This window comes from Pieris brassicae, chromosome 9, assembly GCF_905147105.1.
Source record: "Pieris brassicae chromosome 9, ilPieBrab1.1, whole genome shotgun sequence".
In the NCBI taxonomy this organism is placed as follows: domain Eukaryota; kingdom Metazoa; phylum Arthropoda; class Insecta; order Lepidoptera; family Pieridae; genus Pieris; species Pieris brassicae.
The window spans coordinates 9,545,265-9,566,063 of record NC_059673.1 but is presented as its reverse complement, the minus strand read 5'-3'; the positions used below and the strand labels follow the sequence as shown (position 1 = coordinate 9,566,063).

The following is a 20,799-nucleotide window of genomic DNA, read 5'->3' as shown; positions in this document are numbered from 1 at the left end:
TTATTTAAGTTAAATGGGAGGCATATTTGTATCTCTTTCGATTGTAACAAATAAAAAAAAATTGATGGAAGCAAATCATATACGCAAATATAATTTTTTCGAACATATTAAAATAATTAAATGTCTCATCTTTTGTAATCAGTTCAAGTGTATATGTCATCATAGATCTAATAATGTAAAACGTGACGTATATTAGGACAATCCAACAATGGATATTGGCAACACAGAACACCACCAGAAAATTATTATGACAACTAAATCGTTTTAGCCATGGAAATATATTATATATGTGTTTTGTAGTTTTTTGATTAAAATCATAATATACAAAACCAAAAATAAGACTTGGCTTAAAAGCTTCGTTACCAGGCCATAGAATTAATATAAAAATAAAATACAAATTTTATTATTAGGATTCGACTATATGATTCTAATTAGGTAATTTCTAATGCAAATTTTCTCAGGATATTTGATATTGGAAACTGTTGCAAGTTATTATAATGTCTAGGTGAGCAATATAATCTATGGTCCAGGCAATGGAGCACTCCGCATAAAGTAATGCCCAAAGATAATATTCTGCCAGAATCAAAGATCCTAACATATTTTTCATTTGTTGTGACTAAAGAGTGTTTTGTCTCTTTTTTACACATAGATATTTTACACTCCTTGAAATTATTGCGTTTCTGTGTTTCTCGAATCTGATTTGCACACAGTAAATATTGTATATTTTTAATCGTTCTCTGTAAATTAATTTGACCAATAAATACCCATAAGTATTTGACCACCCTATGACAGTGAAACTTCTTCGTTTAAATGAAAAAGCAATAGTATCGGTGTAACTAGTGTTTTATGTCGAAAATGTTTCGTATGCGCATCTTTAGTGTTATCCAGCACAGGTGAAACACGTGGGCAGTGCAAAAGAAAATAAACGTGGTGGTGAGAGTAGTTTTGAGCGATGGCGGAGGCAGCGCCCGGGAGTATCGTGAAGGAGGGCTGGCTGCTGAAGCGTGGTGAACACATTCGCAACTGGCGCGATCGCTACTTCATACTTTTCGACAACGGCGACCTAATGGGCTTTAAAGCGCAACCTGAGCGCAACAACTACCGCGACCCGCTGAATAAGTTCACGGTGCGGGACTGTCAGATCATGGCCGTGGACAAACCGCGCCCCAACGTCTTCACCGTTCGCGGCCTGCAGTGGACCACTGTCATAGAGCGGAACTTTGCTGTCGACTCCGAGAAGGAGCGGTGAGTCACACGCTCAGTCCAAAGTTCGACATTTGTTTGTTTACAATTGAGAGTGCAAACTTATTCCTATTCAGCTGACCCAAACTGCTTATGACTTGTCACTACATTGTCTTTAAATCTAACAATATTATCTAGCAATCCAATACTAGGATTTATTCAAAGTATTATGGGATTATGTTTGTGTCTAATGAATTAAGTCAAAAACTAGTGAACTGAATATGATTTATATTTATGTTGACACAATAACTAGAAAACATGAAAATTGCAATTGTGTAAATATAAGACAAACTGATTAAGAACATTAATAAAAAGATAATGTGAGATTGTTCCTTTTTTATGTCTGTGGTGTATAGTGCGTAATTCAAATTAAATTAGGCATTATACTGTCTGTTCATCTAAAAGAATCATTGTTTTAAATATAATATAGTATTTACACACTAAATCATATGGACCTGCTACTTTATATATATAGCAAGGTTTATATGTTTATAACAAGGTATGTTATCAATCAATATTATTAGTATAAATCTAATAAAGAAAAAGTATTGCATGTGCTCTAACATTAATGCCCAGTTTGGTATGCCTGAGGTACACAATTGCTTTAATGGCTAATAATATAATAGTTTAAAATGTTTTTTGTTGAAATTTGGCTGTGTATTTGCTGTAAATAAATAAATTTATTAAAGCTAACAAATATTAGCTGACATGTGTTTACAAGTACCCAATTGGCTGTCACAATATTTCTAAAAAAATAATAATAATGTATAAATAGTTTAGTAAATAATTCATCGACTAGTCACCAGTCATTAGTTACAGTGTTTTAAGAACTTATATTATAAAAACAAAAACTACTTTGGTGCTATGATTGTTTATATTTTAAAATTTTGTTTGATTTTAGTTTTACTAATCATTCAAGTTTAATATAATGGGGTAAGTATAAATCATTCACAATTATTTCTTAAAAAAAAAGAAATGCCTGTATATATGTAAAGTTGTTAATATGTTATTGTTATAATTTATTCAATTATTAAGAAATGATTTTACTTTACAGAAAGTCCCTTTCATTGTAATGTGGCTCGAATTATACATGATAACACAAAGACTTTTAAATAGCATGATTAACCCACTTGCTATATAACACAAAACCCAAACTAGAGAGTTTTTGTGGAAGCCGTGGATGTGAAAGCTTTACACCTAAACCCTTATTTGAGTGTGCGCAGACAATACACATTTGAAAGCAGGTATCTCAATAATCAATATTTATAACAAAACAATTCATAAATCATAAGTATATTTATTATAAAAATAAGATCAAACTATTTTATTTATAAAACAATTAATATAACCAATATTCATTTCTTTTCAGGTCCAACTTGACTTACTCATTTGCCGCGTCTTCTAAATACATGTTTGCAAAGAAGAGCCCCTATTGAACATTGTAGACGCATCTTTATCGATCTCTATACTAAAAACTGTTATTAGTAATAATTTGACGTGGAAATTATTGACATATAGTTCATGAACATTATGAAAAAAAAATTAAATCTTTGGAAGCTTGTAAGAAATAAATTACAATTTTTATTCACCTATTATACTTTATAGGTGCCTCATACCTCATCAATAAATTGAATATTATTGAACAGTGTCTGATATCTAGATCTTCTAGATTGAACTTCATTAAGAAATTTAAAAACGTCATAATACATATAATGTTTATGTCTTAATATATTCCTTGAATCAATGTTTTTTTTGGGTGATATTCAGAAACGAAACTTGCTCCCGTGTTTCAAAAACTTATTTTGAACCTTACCGATAGACACAGGTACTTTGTTGATTAAGTTTTGAACAGTTTGCTGAGCAATTTATTATGTGTTCACAAAAATTTACAAGGGGTCTGTCGTCTTACTTACTATAAATTAACTTAAAACATTACAATACCTGAAATATCTGACATCCAACCATTCTGCTGGTTTTACCATTTTAGACGTAGTATTCGTTTTAAATAAAAAACCTATAATGTATTTTTTTTAAAACCGCGTAGTGTTTCATAGTTTCACGGCTAAACGGTCCAATTTAGGTTCCGTTACGAGGTCATGCTATGAATTTTCATACAAATAAATTAACAAGTCTATTTTATTTAAAAATACTTGTTTTATATCACAGTTCTTAAGTGATTCAATATTTTTTTTTCTTCTACAGACAAGGCTGCCTACTTCTGTAATTGATATGACTTAAGTACTAAGTTACTTGATTAAGTAAAAATAGATTTATATTGCCCTTGCCTTAAGTTGCTTATTAATAGTTCAATGCAAGCCAAATCTTGTGCCATTGTAGCAGGCTTGCGCTTAACATTCTATGTTCAAGACATTTAATGTATTTAAAGTCAAAAATAAATATGTAATTATATCTAATAGACACAACTATACAGTATAAATAGTTGTAGGCATACAAGTGCTTAATTTTCTAAGAATTCTGTGCTTATTCATTAAATTGCTTAATTAGTTTTACGACATAGCCAACATATTCGTATAGTTCTTTGCAAATAAACATAGCTAAACATTATTTCACATTTTAACCCTCATAGTTCACATCTTTATTTAACAACCTGACACTGAGCACAATCCTTACAGGGCTATTTCCTTTTCCGAAGCAAAAAACCTTCATACTGAGTTCTCCATCTAAATTACTTTCCATTAATTAAATATAAGCTGAAATGGGTACAGATATGACATGACATACATTTTAAGAGAAGTAGGCATTCAAGAGGAACATTTGCACCACATACATACATTGTTTTCTTTTATTACTCTGAAGAGTGGCATGGTCTACGTCATCATGATCGCAATTTTGTAAACAATTTCTAACTTTTTAGTTTAATAATAAAATAATAATAAAACAAGTCATTAGTATGTTTGAATGTATATTGTATGTATATACGCAGCGAAGAGTGGGTGGCCGCCATCCGCTACGTGTCGTCCAGGCTGAGCGGCGCTTCGGGCCAGCAGCCGGCGGGCCCCGACGCCGACGACCGCGACATCGCCCAGCTCGGCACCAGCTTCCGAGACCCGCGCCGCATCACCCTCGAGAAGTTTGAGTTTGTTAAGGTGCTGGGGAAGGGCACCTTCGGCAAGGTGGTGCTAAGTCGCGAGAAGGGCACCGGCAAGCTTTACGCCATGAAGATCCTCAAGAAGAACCTTATCCTGCAGAAAGACGAGGTGAGTCGCCGTCGGGCGGCGCGGCGTCCGCTCGAGCCTTCGCTCACGCCCGACCTGTTCACAGCTGGCGCACACCATCACAGAGAACCACGTACTGAAGAAGACGAAGCATCCGTTCCTGACGGCGCTGCGCTACTCGTTCCAGACCGCGGATCGCGTGTGCTTCGTGATGGAGTACGCCAACGGCGGCGAGCTCTTCTTCCATCTGTCGCACGAGCGCTGCTTCAGCGAGGAGCGCACGCGCTTCTACGGCGCCGAGATCGTGTCGGCGCTGGGCTACCTGCACTCGGAGGGCATCATCTACCGGGACCTGAAGCTCGAGAACCTGCTGCTCGACAAAGACGGCCACATCAAGATCGCCGACTTCGGGCTCTGCAAGGTGAACATCACGCACGGCCGCACCACGAAGACGTTCTGCGGCACGCCCGAGTATCTCGCGCCCGAGGTGCTCGAGGACACCGACTACGGGCCCGCCGTGGACTGGTGGGGCACCGGCGTCGTGTTGTACGAGATGGCCTGCGGCCGCCTGCCCTTCTACAATCGCGACCACGAGGTGCTGTTCTCTCTCATCCTCGAGGAGGAGGTACGCTTTCCTCGGGCGCTGTCGCCCGCTTGCCGTGCGCTGCTGGCCGCGCTGCTCACCAAGGAGCCCGCCAGACGCCTCGGCGCCGGGCCCGGCGACGCGCTGGAGATCATGCAGCACCCCTTCTTCGCCGCCATCAACTGGGCCGACCTGCTCGCCAAGAAGCTGCCGCCGCCCTTCAAGCCGCAAGTGGACTCGGACACGGACACGCGCTACTTCGACTCGGAGTTCACGGGCGAGTCCGTAGAGCTAACGCCGCCCGAGGGCGAGGCGGCGCGACCGCTGGAGTTTCCGCAGTTTTCCTACCAGGACCTGTGCTCGTCCGCGCACTCGGCGCTGTCGCAGCACTCGGCGCTGGCGGTGCCACGCCGTTCGCCGCCGCAGGCCGCCCGCCCCTAGCCGTCCGCTTCAGTTCTTTTGTATATATTAAAATAAAGTTAAGTGACGTGTCGTCTCATTTACGCCCTCGGGATATTCGACAAATGAAACCACTCGATTCTACATAAACGATCATTATTTCATAATACATGTCCGGAGACGCCGTCTCCGCCGCGCAGCTCCGAAATCTTCGTTATAAGTATGTCTAGACGGGAGCGCCGGGCTCGATCGAGTTCAGCGGTGGCGCTAGACTCCGCCGAACCCGGGATTGTTTATGTGGCGTGAGAGTATTAGAGAGTAATTGTAGCGAAAGCGTCGTCCGCCTAGACATAGTTATGAGTTGAAACGTTGGAGAACAGGAGGAAAGAGAAAGCTCACAATAAAATAACCCATTGACTTGGCGTCGTTATAATCTTAAATAATTGACTAAGCATATCACCGTTTTCGAAAGGCAGTAGAAACGGGCCCGGCCGGTCCCAGACTAGACGGCCCCGTTTACGATATACTCGAATAACGCTCGAGATATGTGTTAGGAATATTTTAACACTCGACTAACTAAATAGGTAAACCTATAAGTGTACACGGAGTACCCCTGTCGTGGAACGAAAGCACTATTGCATCACAGGTGAGCCTACGACGACGCGGACGTCTCGATATAAAGTATCGGAAATTCGACATTAGCGTGTGGCGAGTGCAGTAGAAAATATTAAATAGCTTAACAGACGGCTTCTGCCGTACAATATTTACAAAGAGAAACTTTAAAATAACCTCTGGCCGATAAGAAAATACTTGGTCGGTTGTAAGTCTCTAGTGTACGAAGAACGATTCATTTGGTATATACTAATTATATTGCTTCTCAAAACTACATTTAAAACGTCTCACAAAGTTAAGCGGCTTAAACATTATTTTATACACTTTCTCGCGATACTATCTTACAATATTGCGTGTCGCGCACTTCCGGCCTCGGCCTAGAAGACGTGTCGCCCCATCACCGGGCCCTACACGCGAGTCTATGTTCTACTGTACAGTGTCGAAGTTCACGGGGAGCGAGCGGCTAGCGGGGGCGGCCGCCCGCCGCGCCGCGCTACACGAACTCGCGCCGGCGGAGAGTAGCCGAGCCCGGGGTCTCTCCCGAGTGCCCGGGAGCCTCCGTGGGCGTCGTCGGGGTGCTCGACGAGGGCGCCTGCGGTGCCGCTCCTTTGCTGCGTGCCTGCATTTTCGGATAACAAACGGAGCGTTTTTATATAAAACATAGGATTTAATAAGGGGCCGGGCTCTGACCGCGCGGCGGTGACGTATACGTCGTGTGACCTTGGAGCGTCGTTTCCTGGCGACGGCGGAGTCGGGGCGATCGGGTCCGTCGGAGGGGCCAGAGGGCACCTCGTGGGGATCGGCGCCGAGACGAGAGGCGAGCAGAGTCAGCAGCTCCTCCACGCGCGCCAGCTGCCGGCAACCGCGAGAAACGAGAGTGAAAAGCGGACCGGGTATTCACCGTCCCATAGTCGCGAGGACGAGTACCTTGTGCTGTAACCGTTGCACTTCGTTGCGAACGTCTCGTCGCAGTTCTGCTAATGCAGCTTCGTGACTCACTGCCGCAGCGCTCGCCGTGGCCGTCGCCGGCGCCATTGTCGTCGCAACAGTTGTAGTGGCCGCTGTCGCGGATGCAGTGCCGACGGCGGCGGGTGGAACCGGCGCCTCCTCGTCGATAGGGTCACGACGGGTGGTTCCAGTCAACACGCTACTTGCGCGCCCTCGTCCGAACGCACTCTGTCAAACATGTGAACAGCTTACATGGTGGGACTATTTATACGCAGGGTATCGTTATATCCCTTTACTTATCTTGAGAGATAGCTTCGACGTTGTAAAAAGAAGGAAACGGTAATGCAGCAGTTCATTGCGATAATTAATCTAATCTGGTATACTTAACAAATAACAAGGCTAAGTTATGTGGTTTGATGGTATTTCTAAACTTGTGTTATGACTTATGCATTGTTTATATTGAGGTATCCAAATATATACAAATATTTTAAGGTATCTATGTAATTTTAATAATTAGCTAAATAATTAAATAGTATATAGTTAAGAGTTTTATAGCAAAGATGTCCGTAATTGTCAAAATTCATGACCAAGGCGGAACAATTATGGAGATAACCCGCTAGATAGATGGACGGAGTATTTTGAAGGTTAATTTGACAAGGATCCTGTCACTTAACTAAATTCCACCGTATAACCAGGGTAAGTTACAGGCAAGATCAGCGTGAACGGGATTGCGGAAGTTTTAAAGGTAATGAATGCGCACGGGATGGTTTCCTATCGAGAAAGGTGTCAGACAGGGTTGCGTTGCTTTCCCGTGGCTGTGCAACCCATTGATGGACAATTGTCAGAAATATTTGAATGGGATTAAAAATGGGCAAGCTACTGGAACATTGTCTCCTATACGCTGATGACCTAGTGATAGTTGCGTTTCGGTGGAGGAATTGCAGGAGCTGGTAACGCAAAACGGTTTTGAGTGTTACGAGGAAAGTGAACATAGGAAATCAAAATCTATGGTATTTGAAAAAGGAGTCAATAGGACTGTATTGGATGTTTTGATAGATGCAGAAAAGGTAAAAACGTGGAACGGATGAATAAGAAGCGATTAACAATTAGGATTTACATGAAAACCGTGGATGGTAAAATCGTGTTGGGTAGGACTTGTCGTACATACCTGGACCAAATGGAGGAGGTTCTAGAGAAGGGCAAGTTAAAAGTACCCATTACCGACGAATGTCATGAATGAAGCGAGAGAGGTATATCAGGATCGTAGAGACAGAGATCCGTGGTCTCTGCCTACCTCTTCGGGAAAAAGGCGTGATAATAAAAAATAATAATAATTACGCTCAAGTTTAACTTCTGATTACATATTTTACCGTGATAGTTTGTTATTGACTACCTCATGACTAGATAAATCAATTAGTTATTAGAAATTATTTCAAAATTTGTGAACCTTCAGCGTCACGCTGGTGAGAGATGTCGTAGAGGACGTGGCGGCAGCGGGGCTAGCGTTATCCCGCGCGCTGAGGGAACGCGTAAAAGCCGCCCGTGGCGGGTCGCCCCCTTCAAGCGAGTGGGCACCGCCCGCCAGCAGTCGTCCCCACTTTCCGCGGGCAGCCGCCGTACCTGCAACTGTGCTTCCCGTAGTCGCCACCGACCCCGCGACTGTACCCTCTCCGGTGGCTCCCGAGGTTACGCAACTGCCTTCTGCCAACGAAGTCGCACTTGCTCCACTTCTAAAATGATATGTATATTTTATTTAAGGATATCGCGTCCGGAAAGTGTCACGTCGGCGATGTCTACTAACACGGCCGGTGCGGGTTCCGAATCGCTGTCGGCCGGGGCAATCGACGGCGCGGCGGGACGAGCTGGCGCGGCGGCTACGCTTCGCTCGCGGCGGAAACGCGAGAAAATCTTGCGCACGAGGTGGTCCTGTGCCTGTTCGAGGTGCGGCTCGCGCTTACGGCGCTCCATAAGCTCGCGCTCGCGACGCACGTCAGCCACCTTGCGGAAGATGAGGCGGTGTCGTAGATTGTAGGTGAGCGTGAGGTTGCGCGCGAAGCTGTTGGCGAAGGCTTGGTAGAAGTCGAGCACTTCGAGCAGGCGATCGCGCTTGATGGTGTGCAAGTCGCAATAAGTGAGCGCACGTACGTTGGCCGCCGACTGGCCGACGGCACTGTCCTTCCAAAAAGAGTCGCCGAACACGTCGCCTTTGCCAAGGATGGCCACGACCTCGTCGTCCTGGATCACCTCTAGGCTGCCGGTCACGATAAAGCAAAGTGAATCAATAGACTCGCCCGTGTGGTAGAGCAAGTCGCCCGGCGCCGAGTGCGACATATGGAAATGCATGGCGAGCGCACGCAGACAGCCGTCCGACGCCAGCCGAAAAGCCGGATGCTCGTTGAAGACCTTGCGATTGAGATGCACGCAGATGTCTGCCTTCATGTCCTTCGGGCAGTAGTTCAGCACCTGCGAGAGCGCAAGTTATGATTAGTCCGGACAGAACTCTCTACGCTGAATAATCGCATCGTCTAACCTTATCGGTGTCGAGCCCCTTTGTCATAGCCCAGGTAGAGACGACGTAGTCCATGACTCGCTCGCTGAGTGCCTTGGGCACCTCGTGGAGTTTCATAAATTCTCTCACGTTGTTCAACATGTCGTGGTACTTTGCCGTCGCCGACGTCATCTGCTGAATGATGGTAGTCACGTGCCCGAATATTGTCGCGTACAGTAGCGCTGCCGGCAGTAAACACTCGAGCTTAGCTATCCCCCTCCCCCTCGCACCCCGACCCCGTCCCCCGCCCGGCTGGAATTTCGCAAAACACAATCGCGAGCCTTTGGCGCGTGTTGTGTTAGGCGAAACTAGACGGCGGCGTGGGCCGGGGTTGCGGCGTTCAACTGTGTGACGCTTCGTGGGCCTGCACGGGGAACGGGACGGGTAGGCATTGGGAATGGAATTCATGATGACTTTAAGGATAGAAAAATACTTTTGAAGAATCTCAACGTAGACATCCTAAACGTGCAGTGCACTAGTACTTATATAACATAAAAAAATTAACTTGTTTAAGAACAATTGATTTTATACTTTGTTGTAATTTTTTAACGGGATTGATTCAGTGAATACGGCTTTTCGCAACAATGCTCGATTGTGGTTTGTGTTTCACCCCGCACCAATAAAGACCTTATAATATATTTTAAAATTTGAGTAATCTATTCATATATTAGTAAAAAGAACTGAGGATAGGAAGAGGGAATAAAAGGGCAGGGCGGCCCCCAGCGCAGAAGACTGCGCGGGGGTCGCGAGGTCAGGGCGTGCTCCGGCTAATAAGAGAAGAGTTCCGGCACCTGCCACGATCATCATGCAGATGGTGAAGATCTTCTCGTTATCGGTCTCGGCGGCCACGTTACCGAAGCCCACGGAGGTCATGCACGTCATGGTGAAGTAGAGGGCAGTCACGTACATGGTCTTGCGCGAGGGCCCATTAACGAGTTCGGGCCCGTCTGATTCATTGGACCACACGTAAGAGTACGGACTCTGTGTTACATTAGCCAGCTTCCACAACCATGAATACTGCAGGCCCGAGTCGGCGTCCGAACGTCCGATGCTATACCATACGCAGGCCAGCCAGTGTGCCACGAGCATGTAGAAGCACAGCAACAGGATGAGCATAGCGGCACCGTACTCCAAGTAGCGGTCCAGCTTACGCACCACGCGACCCAAACGCAGCAGCCGCACAACCTTGAGGGCGCTGAACAGGCTGCCGATACCCTGCAAAGTGCACCGGTCACTACCACCCCCCCACTTCCACCATCCATTACACCCCCACACCCATACTTACGTCCTCGTCGTGGTCGAACGCGTTAAACACATCGTAAGGTAGGCAAGATAGCAAATCGATGAGAAACCATGATTTGAAGTAGTTTTTTCTGATGACCTTTGGGTCACTGACCACTTCACCACCCGGCCCCACGAACGTCGTGTGAAAGTTAAGCACTATGTCGATGAAGAACACAACGTCCACGATCGAGTCGATCACGAGCAGCGATACATCTTCGCTAGTTTTATTCTTAAAGGCCACATTATAGGGAACCATGATGGCCGTGTAGAAGGTGAGGCACAGGATAATCCAGTCCCAGATGGCCTTGAAGGCGCAGTAGTGAAGCAGAATGTGCGGGGGCGTCTTGGGCGCCTCCTGCCTGTACTGCGGAAGCACTTCTCCAGATAGCGACATCACCTGCGAACGCCAACCGCATTACATCCGCCGGGACTCTAATCGTCGAGGTCTAGCGATGACAAAGATAGCGTTTTGTAATAGTTTTTATTATTTACATTAGGAACCGTACACAAAAATACCGGAATACGGAAGGCAAAAACAATAAAACATCTGAAACTAGCATGAGGCAGGCCGAGACGGTCGAACGAAGTGCGGTAATTTCAAGCGAGGAAAAGGGTGCGTGTTTACATGCGCTGCGGGTGTACTGACATGCGCGAGGTGGCTCTGCCGCGCCGGCTCCTTCAGTGCAGGCAGCGCCGACACCAGCACCGAGCGCGAGCGCGTCACCGATCGCGCCAGCTTGGCAAACTTGGACAGACCTGCACGAGACACGTCATCGAATTAGATACGGTCACTGTAGACTCGAACATGATGCGGCAACGACTTACCTCCCTTGGGGTCGTCTGCGTCGATAGGCTGCTTGAGTGCGGTGATGTCGCGGAAGGTGAGCAGAAAAAGCACGACGAGCTCGCGCTCGTTGCGGATCGGGGCCACGTGCACCAGTAGCCACAGCGGCGTACCTGCACAGGCAGAGACGTGTGAGGCTGCAGTGGCAGAGCGGATCCGGAGAACACGGAAGCACTCACGGTTCTTCTTGTAGAGCAGGATCTCGAACTGGTCGGCGAGGTGGTGGTCGAGTGCGCGATCGACGCGTTCGAGCGCCTCTTTCTCCGTCAGCTCGCCGTGCATCCAGCCGCAGCGGCAAGATTTTTGCATCACCTCCGCGCGGTTGTAACCACTCATCTTGCAGAAGGTCTCGTTGCAGTATACAATGGGGTAATCTACGATCTGCGCGTTGGCCAGCAGAAAACTGCTGTCTGCTGTAACACACGAGTCCAAGTCTTTACATAACCCTTCGACTTCGACTGTTGTTTAAGCGTTATTTAAAAAAGGTTGACTACTGACGCTGCGATGAGGAGCGGCGAATGATGTTTTCGAGGAAGGTGTTCTGCGGGGCTACGAGCCCCCGCCGCCCCCCCGGCATCACTTTGCGCTGCGCCTTTGTCGCCTCTCAACAGCGCCACATCTTGCCCGCACTTCGTTGCGTTGCTTGCTGCCTTCCTAAAAAGTAAATCAAATTTGTTAAAATATTTGTCTGACACGAAGGTGATGAAAAACTAAAAACCGTTTTAGAGATTACGGTACATACATACTTACAAATTAAGTTAACTGTTAACTTCATCACGAAATATCATTAATCTACAACTAAACTACCTACATAGGTATATAGTTAGTTAAACTAAGTATATTAACATGCTAAAATATATTTTTGACTGATAATAAACAAAGGTCTTTTTACGAAAACCCCCTATATAGCATGATACAAACCATTATTTGTGTTTATTGATTTATTATATCGCAGAAAAACAAGATTTAAATTACACTTTTTTCACGGCTAACGTACTTCGGTGTTCAAGATACAGAAGGTTGATCAATATGAAAATTAATTATTAAACAGACGGAAAGTATCTTCGTTATGTATGACGGGGGTATCGAGTTTCGACTGTACAAACAAACAGAATATTTAAATCATAGGGACAAAATGTCAAAAGATAAATAAAACTATGTACACTAAATTTTAGCTGTCCCTTAGTCCCTGACATCAAATGCCGATGATGAGGCACCGATACCTTATTAATACTCTACCCAAGATCTGGAGCACTGCACTAGAGGTCAATGCGCTTCGATCATCAGAACTGGATCATTAAGATACTCAAATGCAACGCACAACTTACTCCACCTGTTATCACTTTATGAGGATTATACTTACGACATCGTCTTAATTTGAATAATTATCGCGAATATGTGTGCTCAAGGCTCAGCCTGAGACGCTTTTCGATCACTGCAAATCTAAGCAACTACCTATAACGGTGACGGAACAGCAAACTATCGCTCGGCGTCGACGAGTCCACTAGTCCCTGCGCCAGGGGACCGAAGAGAGCTGGTCGACGGAGGCACTCGACGGATTTATTATTGTTTAGGATCGAGATCGACGAGCGCGAACGGATTCGCTTATGTAACTCAATTAGGAAAACCGAGCGTCCGCAGCTCACATAATGCCGAAGCGGCGCACTTCACCGCTCCGCTCGTGTCGTGCTCGAATCGATCGAGTGATTCGCGACGGGTCCTGAGTCCTGGAGAGGTCGGAGGCGAGCGGATGCGCACGGTTAGGCGTAAGACCGCTAGCGATCGACTGGGTCAGGCCGCGTGACAAGCGGGCGGCGGCGGACACCGTTCACGGAGCGCGGAACTTGGGTCTGGACCGAGCGGCTCGAGACTCGCAAGCCGCCGCGCGTCACGCTCCGCCCGCGAGGCCGCACTGCCGCGCGCCGTCAAATGCTGCACGCATGCGTCCCCTACCTCGCTGTCACTCCGGCGGGACAGTTCACCGATTGCCAATCGAACCCGTCACCGAGCTTTAGCGTGCGTTGCGCATGGCTACGGAGGAAGCCGGCTCGCGGCTGACATAGTGTCACGAGAAATTGATGAGCGGTGTCAGGTAGATGAAGTATAATTGCATGTGGTACTGTTCTGCTTAAGGTTTTTTGTATTATTAACTTACTTAATTAGGTATTAACACTGTTTATTATATCTACTTGATTTCGCGTCGCGTCGCGCGTTCGTGTCGTGTCCACATTTTATAGGGATGGCACCGCTTTTTATATTTTTGTGTTTGTCCTAATTATGTGGTCTTAATAAATTAAAAACAAAATATTATGTATAAAATTTCATATGTAAGGACCTAATATCTTGCAGCCATATCCAGCACGCAGCCCAGGTTTTAACCAGGGTTTAAATGTAGTACCGTTGCATATTTTGATTATGATTAACGACCCCTCAAGCGTTATTAAATCTTCCAAAGTTCTATTATATAACGACGACATCAGGCTTTTGAAGTCAAACAATGTCTCTGTATATGCCATTAGATTGGGGTAAACTGCTACATTGGAGTGAATTAGATAAACTCCACTCCTTTGACAATGCGAGGAGATGACCTTTAGTGCCTCTCCAAATAAAATACTCCGCGAATAAAGCATAGTAGGCCACTCATTTGTCATTAGTAAGATCAATTCTGGAAACCAGCTGCGTCATAATATGGTCATGAAAAGTATTATAGTGATTGCAGGTGAAAGAAAGCTAGTCCTTTTTTATACTCGCTCTTATAGCTAATTGTATCACTTAATCGGCATAGATGTTTGGAGAAATGGCAATTAATTCGTTTGATTCTGTCAATATGGACCGAATATTGAGGGTTCCAAACAACACTACCGTATTCCATAATGCTTCGGACCAGGGAATTAAATAGTATGATTTTGGTCTTTACATTTTTAAAACACTTAGTCGACCGCCTTATGAAACCTATCATACTAGAAGCTTTATTGGTTATTGAATTATAATGCGGTACGAAAGATAAATTACTATCTAATATAACTCCCAAATCCCTAATTTCATGGTCCTGGAGTAGTGGTACTCCGTCGATAGTGTATTTTGATGAGACTGGTAGTTTCTTTTCGTATCAGTGATTTTAACATTGCATAACGGTTAGACATTACATATAGCGGGATTTTGAACTTCATTTATTACACTATTGAAACTGACTTAAGTGCTCCGCAAATAAATTAGCTATTTCGCTCATTTGTGTGGCCTTTTCACCACCTCGATACATTTCTTGTGGTATTATAGTATAGGAGTCTTCTCTTTTGTGCTTAATGAAGTTCCAAAAATGTTCTATATTTTTAGATATATTATTTTCAACATAACTAATATACGCTTTGTATTTATTGCTGATTAATTTATCACAACGAGGACGGAGCAATTTAAATTCATACTCATCGCGCGGGTTACCAAATTTTCGAATTTTTTTCCGAAGCTTATTTTTCTTTTTAAGTAGACCAATGATAGCTTTATCGAACCACGGTGGATAGTTTGATTTGTAGATTTTGTACGAAGGACGTGAGCTGTAATGATACCATCAATTTCATTATAAAACGCAGCAACCATGTCATCTATGTTACCACTTATATTTAGCGCTTGCATCCAGTCAATGTTACGCAGATGACTATTAATTGCAGAATAATCTGCCTTAAAAAAGTTTAATTTAGTAGTTGTATTATTTTTAACAGACTTACATGAAGTATGCATAGCCAAACATATTACGAGTGGTGGGTGTAGTATATCTTTTTTTAATTAGGCGTTTGTCTGCTTCCCGAAGATTTAAAACAATATTAGAAAGAACTAGATCCAATATTCTCTTATCACTATTACGAACATAATTGTATTGATTAAGAGAGGCTAAAGGCATAAAATGCATTAATGTAACACCAAGTGAATTATTGCTATCGTTGACGGGGGCCAGAGTATTAGGGACTTCACTAGGACACCAAGACAAGAAACTAAGATTAAGGTCCCCCAAAATCAAGCTTCTTTTAAGACCTAAAGTTGGTCGTCGATCATTCTTTTGCAATGTCAAAGATATCCATAACTCTTCGTGGTCAGATTCTAGGTGCACCAAACGTTTACTTCCAATACTTTTTTTGATTGCTATCAGGACTCCGCCACCTCTCAACTTAGTAGTAGAATTGCGTTCTTTGCGATATACAGTGTATCTAGAGTCAAATAGTTCTCCGTTACCAATTTCAGGCAGCAACCAGGTCTCCGTGAACACAATAGCGTCATAGTCCTCATTTAGGCCGCTGGCATAAAGATTGTTATTGTTTGTTCTCAAGCCACGCACAGCCTGGTAGTAAATATTAATACAAGAAACCTTGGAGACTGATGTTACTGGTATGAACGAGGATTTATCATAACCGAAGGTTGTTTAGGTGTTCCAGTGAAATGATACGTTTGGCTGGTTCACTCTGACCCTTACGGATATAGATGTTTCCGTTTCTGACCCATGTGAACTTGAAGCCAAATTCTCTGTAACGAATTATTTATTTACAGTCACACCGAGTGCGGTCGGTGATAAAAACAACTCGATAGCGTCGTAACGTATAATTTCTTATGCCGAATCAGGGCCGGCGGCGTTGCGAGTCGGCGGCGCGCGGTCGCCGGACTGTCGGAGCGCCTTCGAGAGCGGAGCGCTTCGTCACGATGACGCGCGTCGTCCTCGTGGCGCCGGCCACGACTCGCAGTCGTTCCTCTTTCGGCTCGGCGGCGTCGGGCAAGTCGTCGGCGAACACGATGGGTAGGCGCATGATGTCGGCGGCGTGAAAGTCGGCGCGGCGGCCGCCCGGGGGCCGCAGCGCCAGCGGAGTCCCGCCGGACACGCGTGACACCACGCGGCCCTCCGCCGCCCCGGCTCCCCCCCTATCGAGAGAGACGAACGGATCGATCGACAACAAAAATAAAGCGAGCGAAAGGGGATTTAAAACGAGAGGTATGGGAAGGTCAGCTCCAAAACGGTGAGTGAAAAGGCAAATAGATCGATACTTACGGCGACACGACGGCGGCGACGGAGACTCCGGCGCACTCTGCGGTCAGACAGAGTTTATTATGTATATATATATATATACACTCGAGTATTAAAAAGAGAAAAAATATTCGGAACGCGTATCTTCCGTACCTTCGGTGCGTTCGTCCTCCTCCTCGGCGCACACCTCGCCGATCCAGCGAACGCACTCCTCCTGCAAAGGACACGATTTATTCACCGTTCGAAGGGGACTCGCGTACGAAGCGAATTCGTTAAAGACGCGTACTGCGATCGCGGCGTCCAGCGCCTGCTGCGGCAGGCCGAGACGCAGGCGGTGACGGCGCGGCAGACGAAGCGCGTCGTCTGCGCCGGCGACGAGGAGCAGACGGCGAGAACCACCGGCGGCCGCCATCTGCGCGGCGGCGCTGCGCCCGGTGGCCGCCGCCGCGCCTCCCGCCACGAGCAAGGCGGCCGCCGGCGCCTCGCCCGGCGGCTCGTCCGGCCCCTCCGCGGTCAGCAACGGCGGCGCCAGCAGCACCGCCCCGCGCACTCCGCGGGCGCTCGCCAACCGCGCCGCTAGAGCCGCGCCCGCGCCGAATCCGCCCAACATCACCGGGCGGGACCTGCTTCGAGAGAGGAGAGATTAGATCGCGATGCGGACACCCGATCGTCTCTGACGCGAGGAGAGTTTCGCGCACCCGGCTTCCTGCAGGAAACGAACGAGAGCCGAGCGGACGGCGTGTGCCCGCGTCGCGCACCAGCGTTCCGGGGGCGCCCCGCCTCTGGCGCTCGCGCTGCCCAAAGTCCGCACGTGCATCAGCGCGCCCAGCCGCCGGCGCCATCGCTCGTCCCGCCGCTCGAGCCCCGCGCTCACCCAACCGAGCCAGGGCCCCGGCGTCGCGGCGTCGAGCGGTGGCGGGGCTGCGTTCAACGGCTCGGCCGGTGGCGGCGGCGCGTCGGTCCCGAGGCGGGAGGCGAGACGGGGCGCGACGCGTCGCAGTTCGCCCGTCACGCGCTCGTACGGCGTCCTCTGCGACCGCGGCAGGTGCGCGAGCAAGGCGCCGTGTAGCCACGCGCTGTCGCCGGCCGTCGCCGTGGCGAGCGCGCCGCGGAGCCGAGCCGCCGCCCCTCTGACGGATTCTGCGCGCCGCCATCTACTCCTGCCGGAAGATTAGAATCGTTTCAGAGCGTGCGGAGCTTTCGAGAGAGAATTTCGCGCGACAGAGCCGGAACGACGGGTTCGCACCGATCTACCGCGAGGCGGCGGAGGCGCATCTCGGTGAGCAGCCGGACGACCGCTCCGGCGAGACGACGCCGCGCCTCGGTGGTCGCCGCGTCGAGGACGATGCGCTCCCAATCGGCGGCGGCGGTCGCGTCGTCGTCGTTCGAATCCGAGTCGTCGAGGTGGTCGAGGGGTGGCGCGGGACGCGCGGCCGGTGACGAAACCGCGTCGACGAGGGCGAGGGGTGCGGCCTGCCCGGCGAGAGGAGTGCGGGGCAGCAGCAGCGTGCGCACGCGAGAGTGGGACGCGGCGCCGCGCTCGCGAGCATAAGAGTGTTCACCCCAAACACCCGATCTTCCTTCCTGTGAGAAAAGAGTGAAACCGGGGGAGTGATGATCAGATCCGCGCGGGTTCCTCGCCGAACTAAAAAGCGGGTCCGGTACGCACCAGATCGTCCGTGACGGCGAGCGCGTGCCCGACCAGCCGCTCGTGTAGCGTCGACGGACTGAGAGCGCGCTGACCGCTCTCTAACCTTCCGCTTTCCTAGAAATGATTATTTTGGTATTATAAATTTAAGACGACAACTCGGACCATACGCTTTTAAGAAATGAGGTGAAGTTTTACCTCTATATTACCCACTCGCATATAACAATAGAATATAAGCGAAAAATTAATGTTTATTGCTATGTTAACATAATTACAATGCAATGTAACAATTGAAGAGAGTACCTACATCTGGCTATACTCTCTGGACATAAATAAAAATTTAACTAAATAAAACATAGAATGTGTTGCTAATGTACAAAATGTACAGCCTTCGCTCGTACATCTATACTGCTCTACCACTAAGCTTTTTGAAGCCTGAAGTTAGTTTGACATCTGCTTCCAGATGACTGCAGAAATTCACTTCTTTTAATATGCCAATCCCAAGTATACTGATGCTATGTAAGTTACTATCAAATTAAGGAGACACCACATTCTTTTATTTCTTGAAAGATCTCATATCTTTCTTTGATCAAACCTAGGTCTTTGGTGAACATTTTACAGTTACACTACAGTTGCGGCTACACTACAAAATTTTAGATTTTTTAAACAAAGAATGGTTTGGTCTTGGTTGGGTATTTTTAACCAAGTTTACTACAACTCTCATTGATTGAACTCAGATACTGAGTGCCACATTAATGGTACGATTCAGAAACATCACTTAAACCAAATTATGACTAGTGTATATCACAATCCAATATTTTTTTTTATATATGGCAGTAAGACTTAGCACTATGTAGTTTCTTAATACTATCCTATGCACTCTTAGGAGGCCATCAGTAACTCTTTCAGAGAGACTGATTAGCATGATTTAAAAAAAAACAACTAAGAAATCACTTGCAATCAAAGTTACAGTTTAGTACTTCACCAGCATGCATACAACATTCAAGTTTTTACTTATTATTAAAGAAACAAATGTATTGTTTTTTTTAAGATAAAAATCTTTTGCATTATTTCTAAATAGAGAAACTTATCGAAACTAAGATTAATTACCTGCATGTCCACTTGTAGTAATTTTCTAGACTTCTCACAATGGCATTCCAATATTATTTTACTCTCTCTTCGCAATACCACTTAAATATAATAATAATTTTATCTAATGAGTCAGTAAAATTGAATATTACAGAAAATTACGTTTTGCCAAAAGTTATTAGGTACTGTATCAAAATGTATATTTCGGTTCTAGAGTGTAGTCGCTCAGCTTATTTTAAAAGATAAGTTGAACTTACTGGTACGTTAATTTTATATGTTTCAAAAATAGTAAACAACCGTAATAAATACGAAAACATAGTTAAAATTAAGAAAACACAAATATAATCATACTTCAATTAATATAACAATTTAGTTGGTCATTAATGTTTTACATAATACAACATGTACATCATATTACAACACTATATTATTTTATATATCAGTAAATACAAATTACACCGAAAATTGACAAATACAAACGTCAAAAGTCAACATCACAGATAACGTATTGTTACGAGCTAGGGGATCGGATAGAAAATGCCGTAGATTTATTCAAGGGTTTATTTGTTGAAAAATCAATGAGGAAATTAAGAACACAAATTATTCGCAAAAATGCACTTATTACACACAGAAACAGTCACTAATTACTTCACTTATGCACACTTCACACAGTACACTTATCACTAATTGTATTCACTTTATCGCTTCGGTGTTTCTCTCTTGATATCACATTCAAAACTAAAGTGACTAGTATCGTGGTTATTGTTGCACCCTCCCTCGCGAGGGGGGTGTTTTGTCTTGTTCGGGGCGTATGCGGTGGTAATGAGGGGGCCAAGGAGTAGTCTCGACTTGGTGTCCCTCCCTGGTGACCCTGGTGTACCACGACCCTGGTGTCATGATAGGTGGTATCGGGCAGCTAGCGCGGCTCGCGGTCAAGCTCCGCCGGGTGAGACCCCCGGTGGCCCCGGGGGAGGCCCAGCGAGGCGACCAGCGGTCGAAGCCGCAGCTGCTGCCCTGGTGTCGTCGGGACCCGCGGAGAAGAGCTCACGCGGGTACTTGTATCGGTCGGGCGGCCTGGAGTGCCACGGCGCGATGTTTTGGAGGTGAGGATGTTGAGAGGCGTCCGCTCGATCAAACATCCTCATCGCGAGCCGTGCGACGAACTCGTCGATCGACTCCATCCGCAAGTCTCGCGCTATGGTGGCGTTCCTCACGTAGCGTGGTGCCTTTACTGCGCGTCGTAGGACAGTGTTTTGCACGATGCGCAGTCTTCGGCGGTTGGTCTCGCTGGCATAGGAGAACCACGCCGGTGCCGCGTACGTGAGGTGAGGGCGCACATACAATTTGTGTAGCGCGAGCTTGGTGCGGAGGGGTAGGTTGCCTGTGATCAGTGGGCGAAGCATGTGCGTCGCCCACTTGGC

The 20,799-nt window shown here is 46.4% G+C and overlaps 3 protein-coding genes across 7 annotated transcripts; 1 reads left to right on the top strand and 2 right to left on the bottom strand.

Annotated features, from left to right (window-relative positions):
• The first annotated feature begins 592 nt into the window (after positions 1 to 592).
• Positions 593 to 5,488, top strand: LOC123714487 (RAC serine/threonine-protein kinase). Its single transcript, XM_045668748.1, has 3 exons — positions 593 to 1,245; positions 4,187 to 4,460; positions 4,525 to 5,488. Exons 1-3 carry the CDS (start codon positions 953 to 955, stop codon positions 5,440 to 5,442), a joined length of 1,485 nt encoding a protein of 494 aa, XP_045524704.1. The 5' UTR covers positions 593 to 952; the 3' UTR covers positions 5,443 to 5,488.
• A 55-nt stretch (positions 5,489 to 5,543) lies between these two features.
• Positions 5,544 to 13,901, bottom strand: LOC123714485 (potassium voltage-gated channel protein eag). Of its 5 annotated transcripts, none has more exons than XM_045668742.1 (13): positions 13,092 to 13,901; positions 12,135 to 12,290; positions 11,816 to 12,049; positions 11,618 to 11,749; positions 11,418 to 11,548; positions 10,794 to 11,189; positions 10,300 to 10,723; positions 9,491 to 9,690; positions 8,762 to 9,423; positions 8,408 to 8,690; positions 6,940 to 7,188; positions 6,733 to 6,864; positions 5,544 to 6,631 (listed from the first exon to the last, which is right to left on the bottom strand). In XM_045668742.1, exons 2-13 carry the CDS (start codon positions 12,211 to 12,213, stop codon positions 6,506 to 6,508), a joined length of 3,048 nt encoding a protein of 1,015 aa, XP_045524698.1. In that variant the 5' UTR covers positions 12,214 to 12,290; positions 13,092 to 13,901; the 3' UTR covers positions 5,544 to 6,505. The 5 variants fall into 5 exon arrangements, with proteins under 5 accessions (XP_045524698.1, XP_045524701.1, XP_045524700.1 ...); XM_045668745.1 differs by having other exon boundaries at positions 11,439 to 11,548; XM_045668744.1 differs by having other exon boundaries at positions 11,816 to 12,046.
• A 2,307-nt stretch (positions 13,902 to 16,208) lies between these two features.
• LOC123714486 lies at positions 16,209 to 19,724 on the bottom strand. Its single transcript, XM_045668747.1, has 9 exons — positions 19,636 to 19,724; positions 19,400 to 19,479; positions 18,311 to 18,406; positions 17,888 to 18,225; positions 17,340 to 17,801; positions 16,928 to 17,264; positions 16,795 to 16,855; positions 16,666 to 16,702; positions 16,209 to 16,538 (listed from the first exon to the last, which is right to left on the bottom strand). Coding segments are annotated over exons 1-9 (1,710 nt in total). The 5' UTR covers positions 19,637 to 19,724; the 3' UTR covers positions 16,209 to 16,240.
• Between the last annotated feature and the right edge of the window lie 1,075 nt (positions 19,725 to 20,799).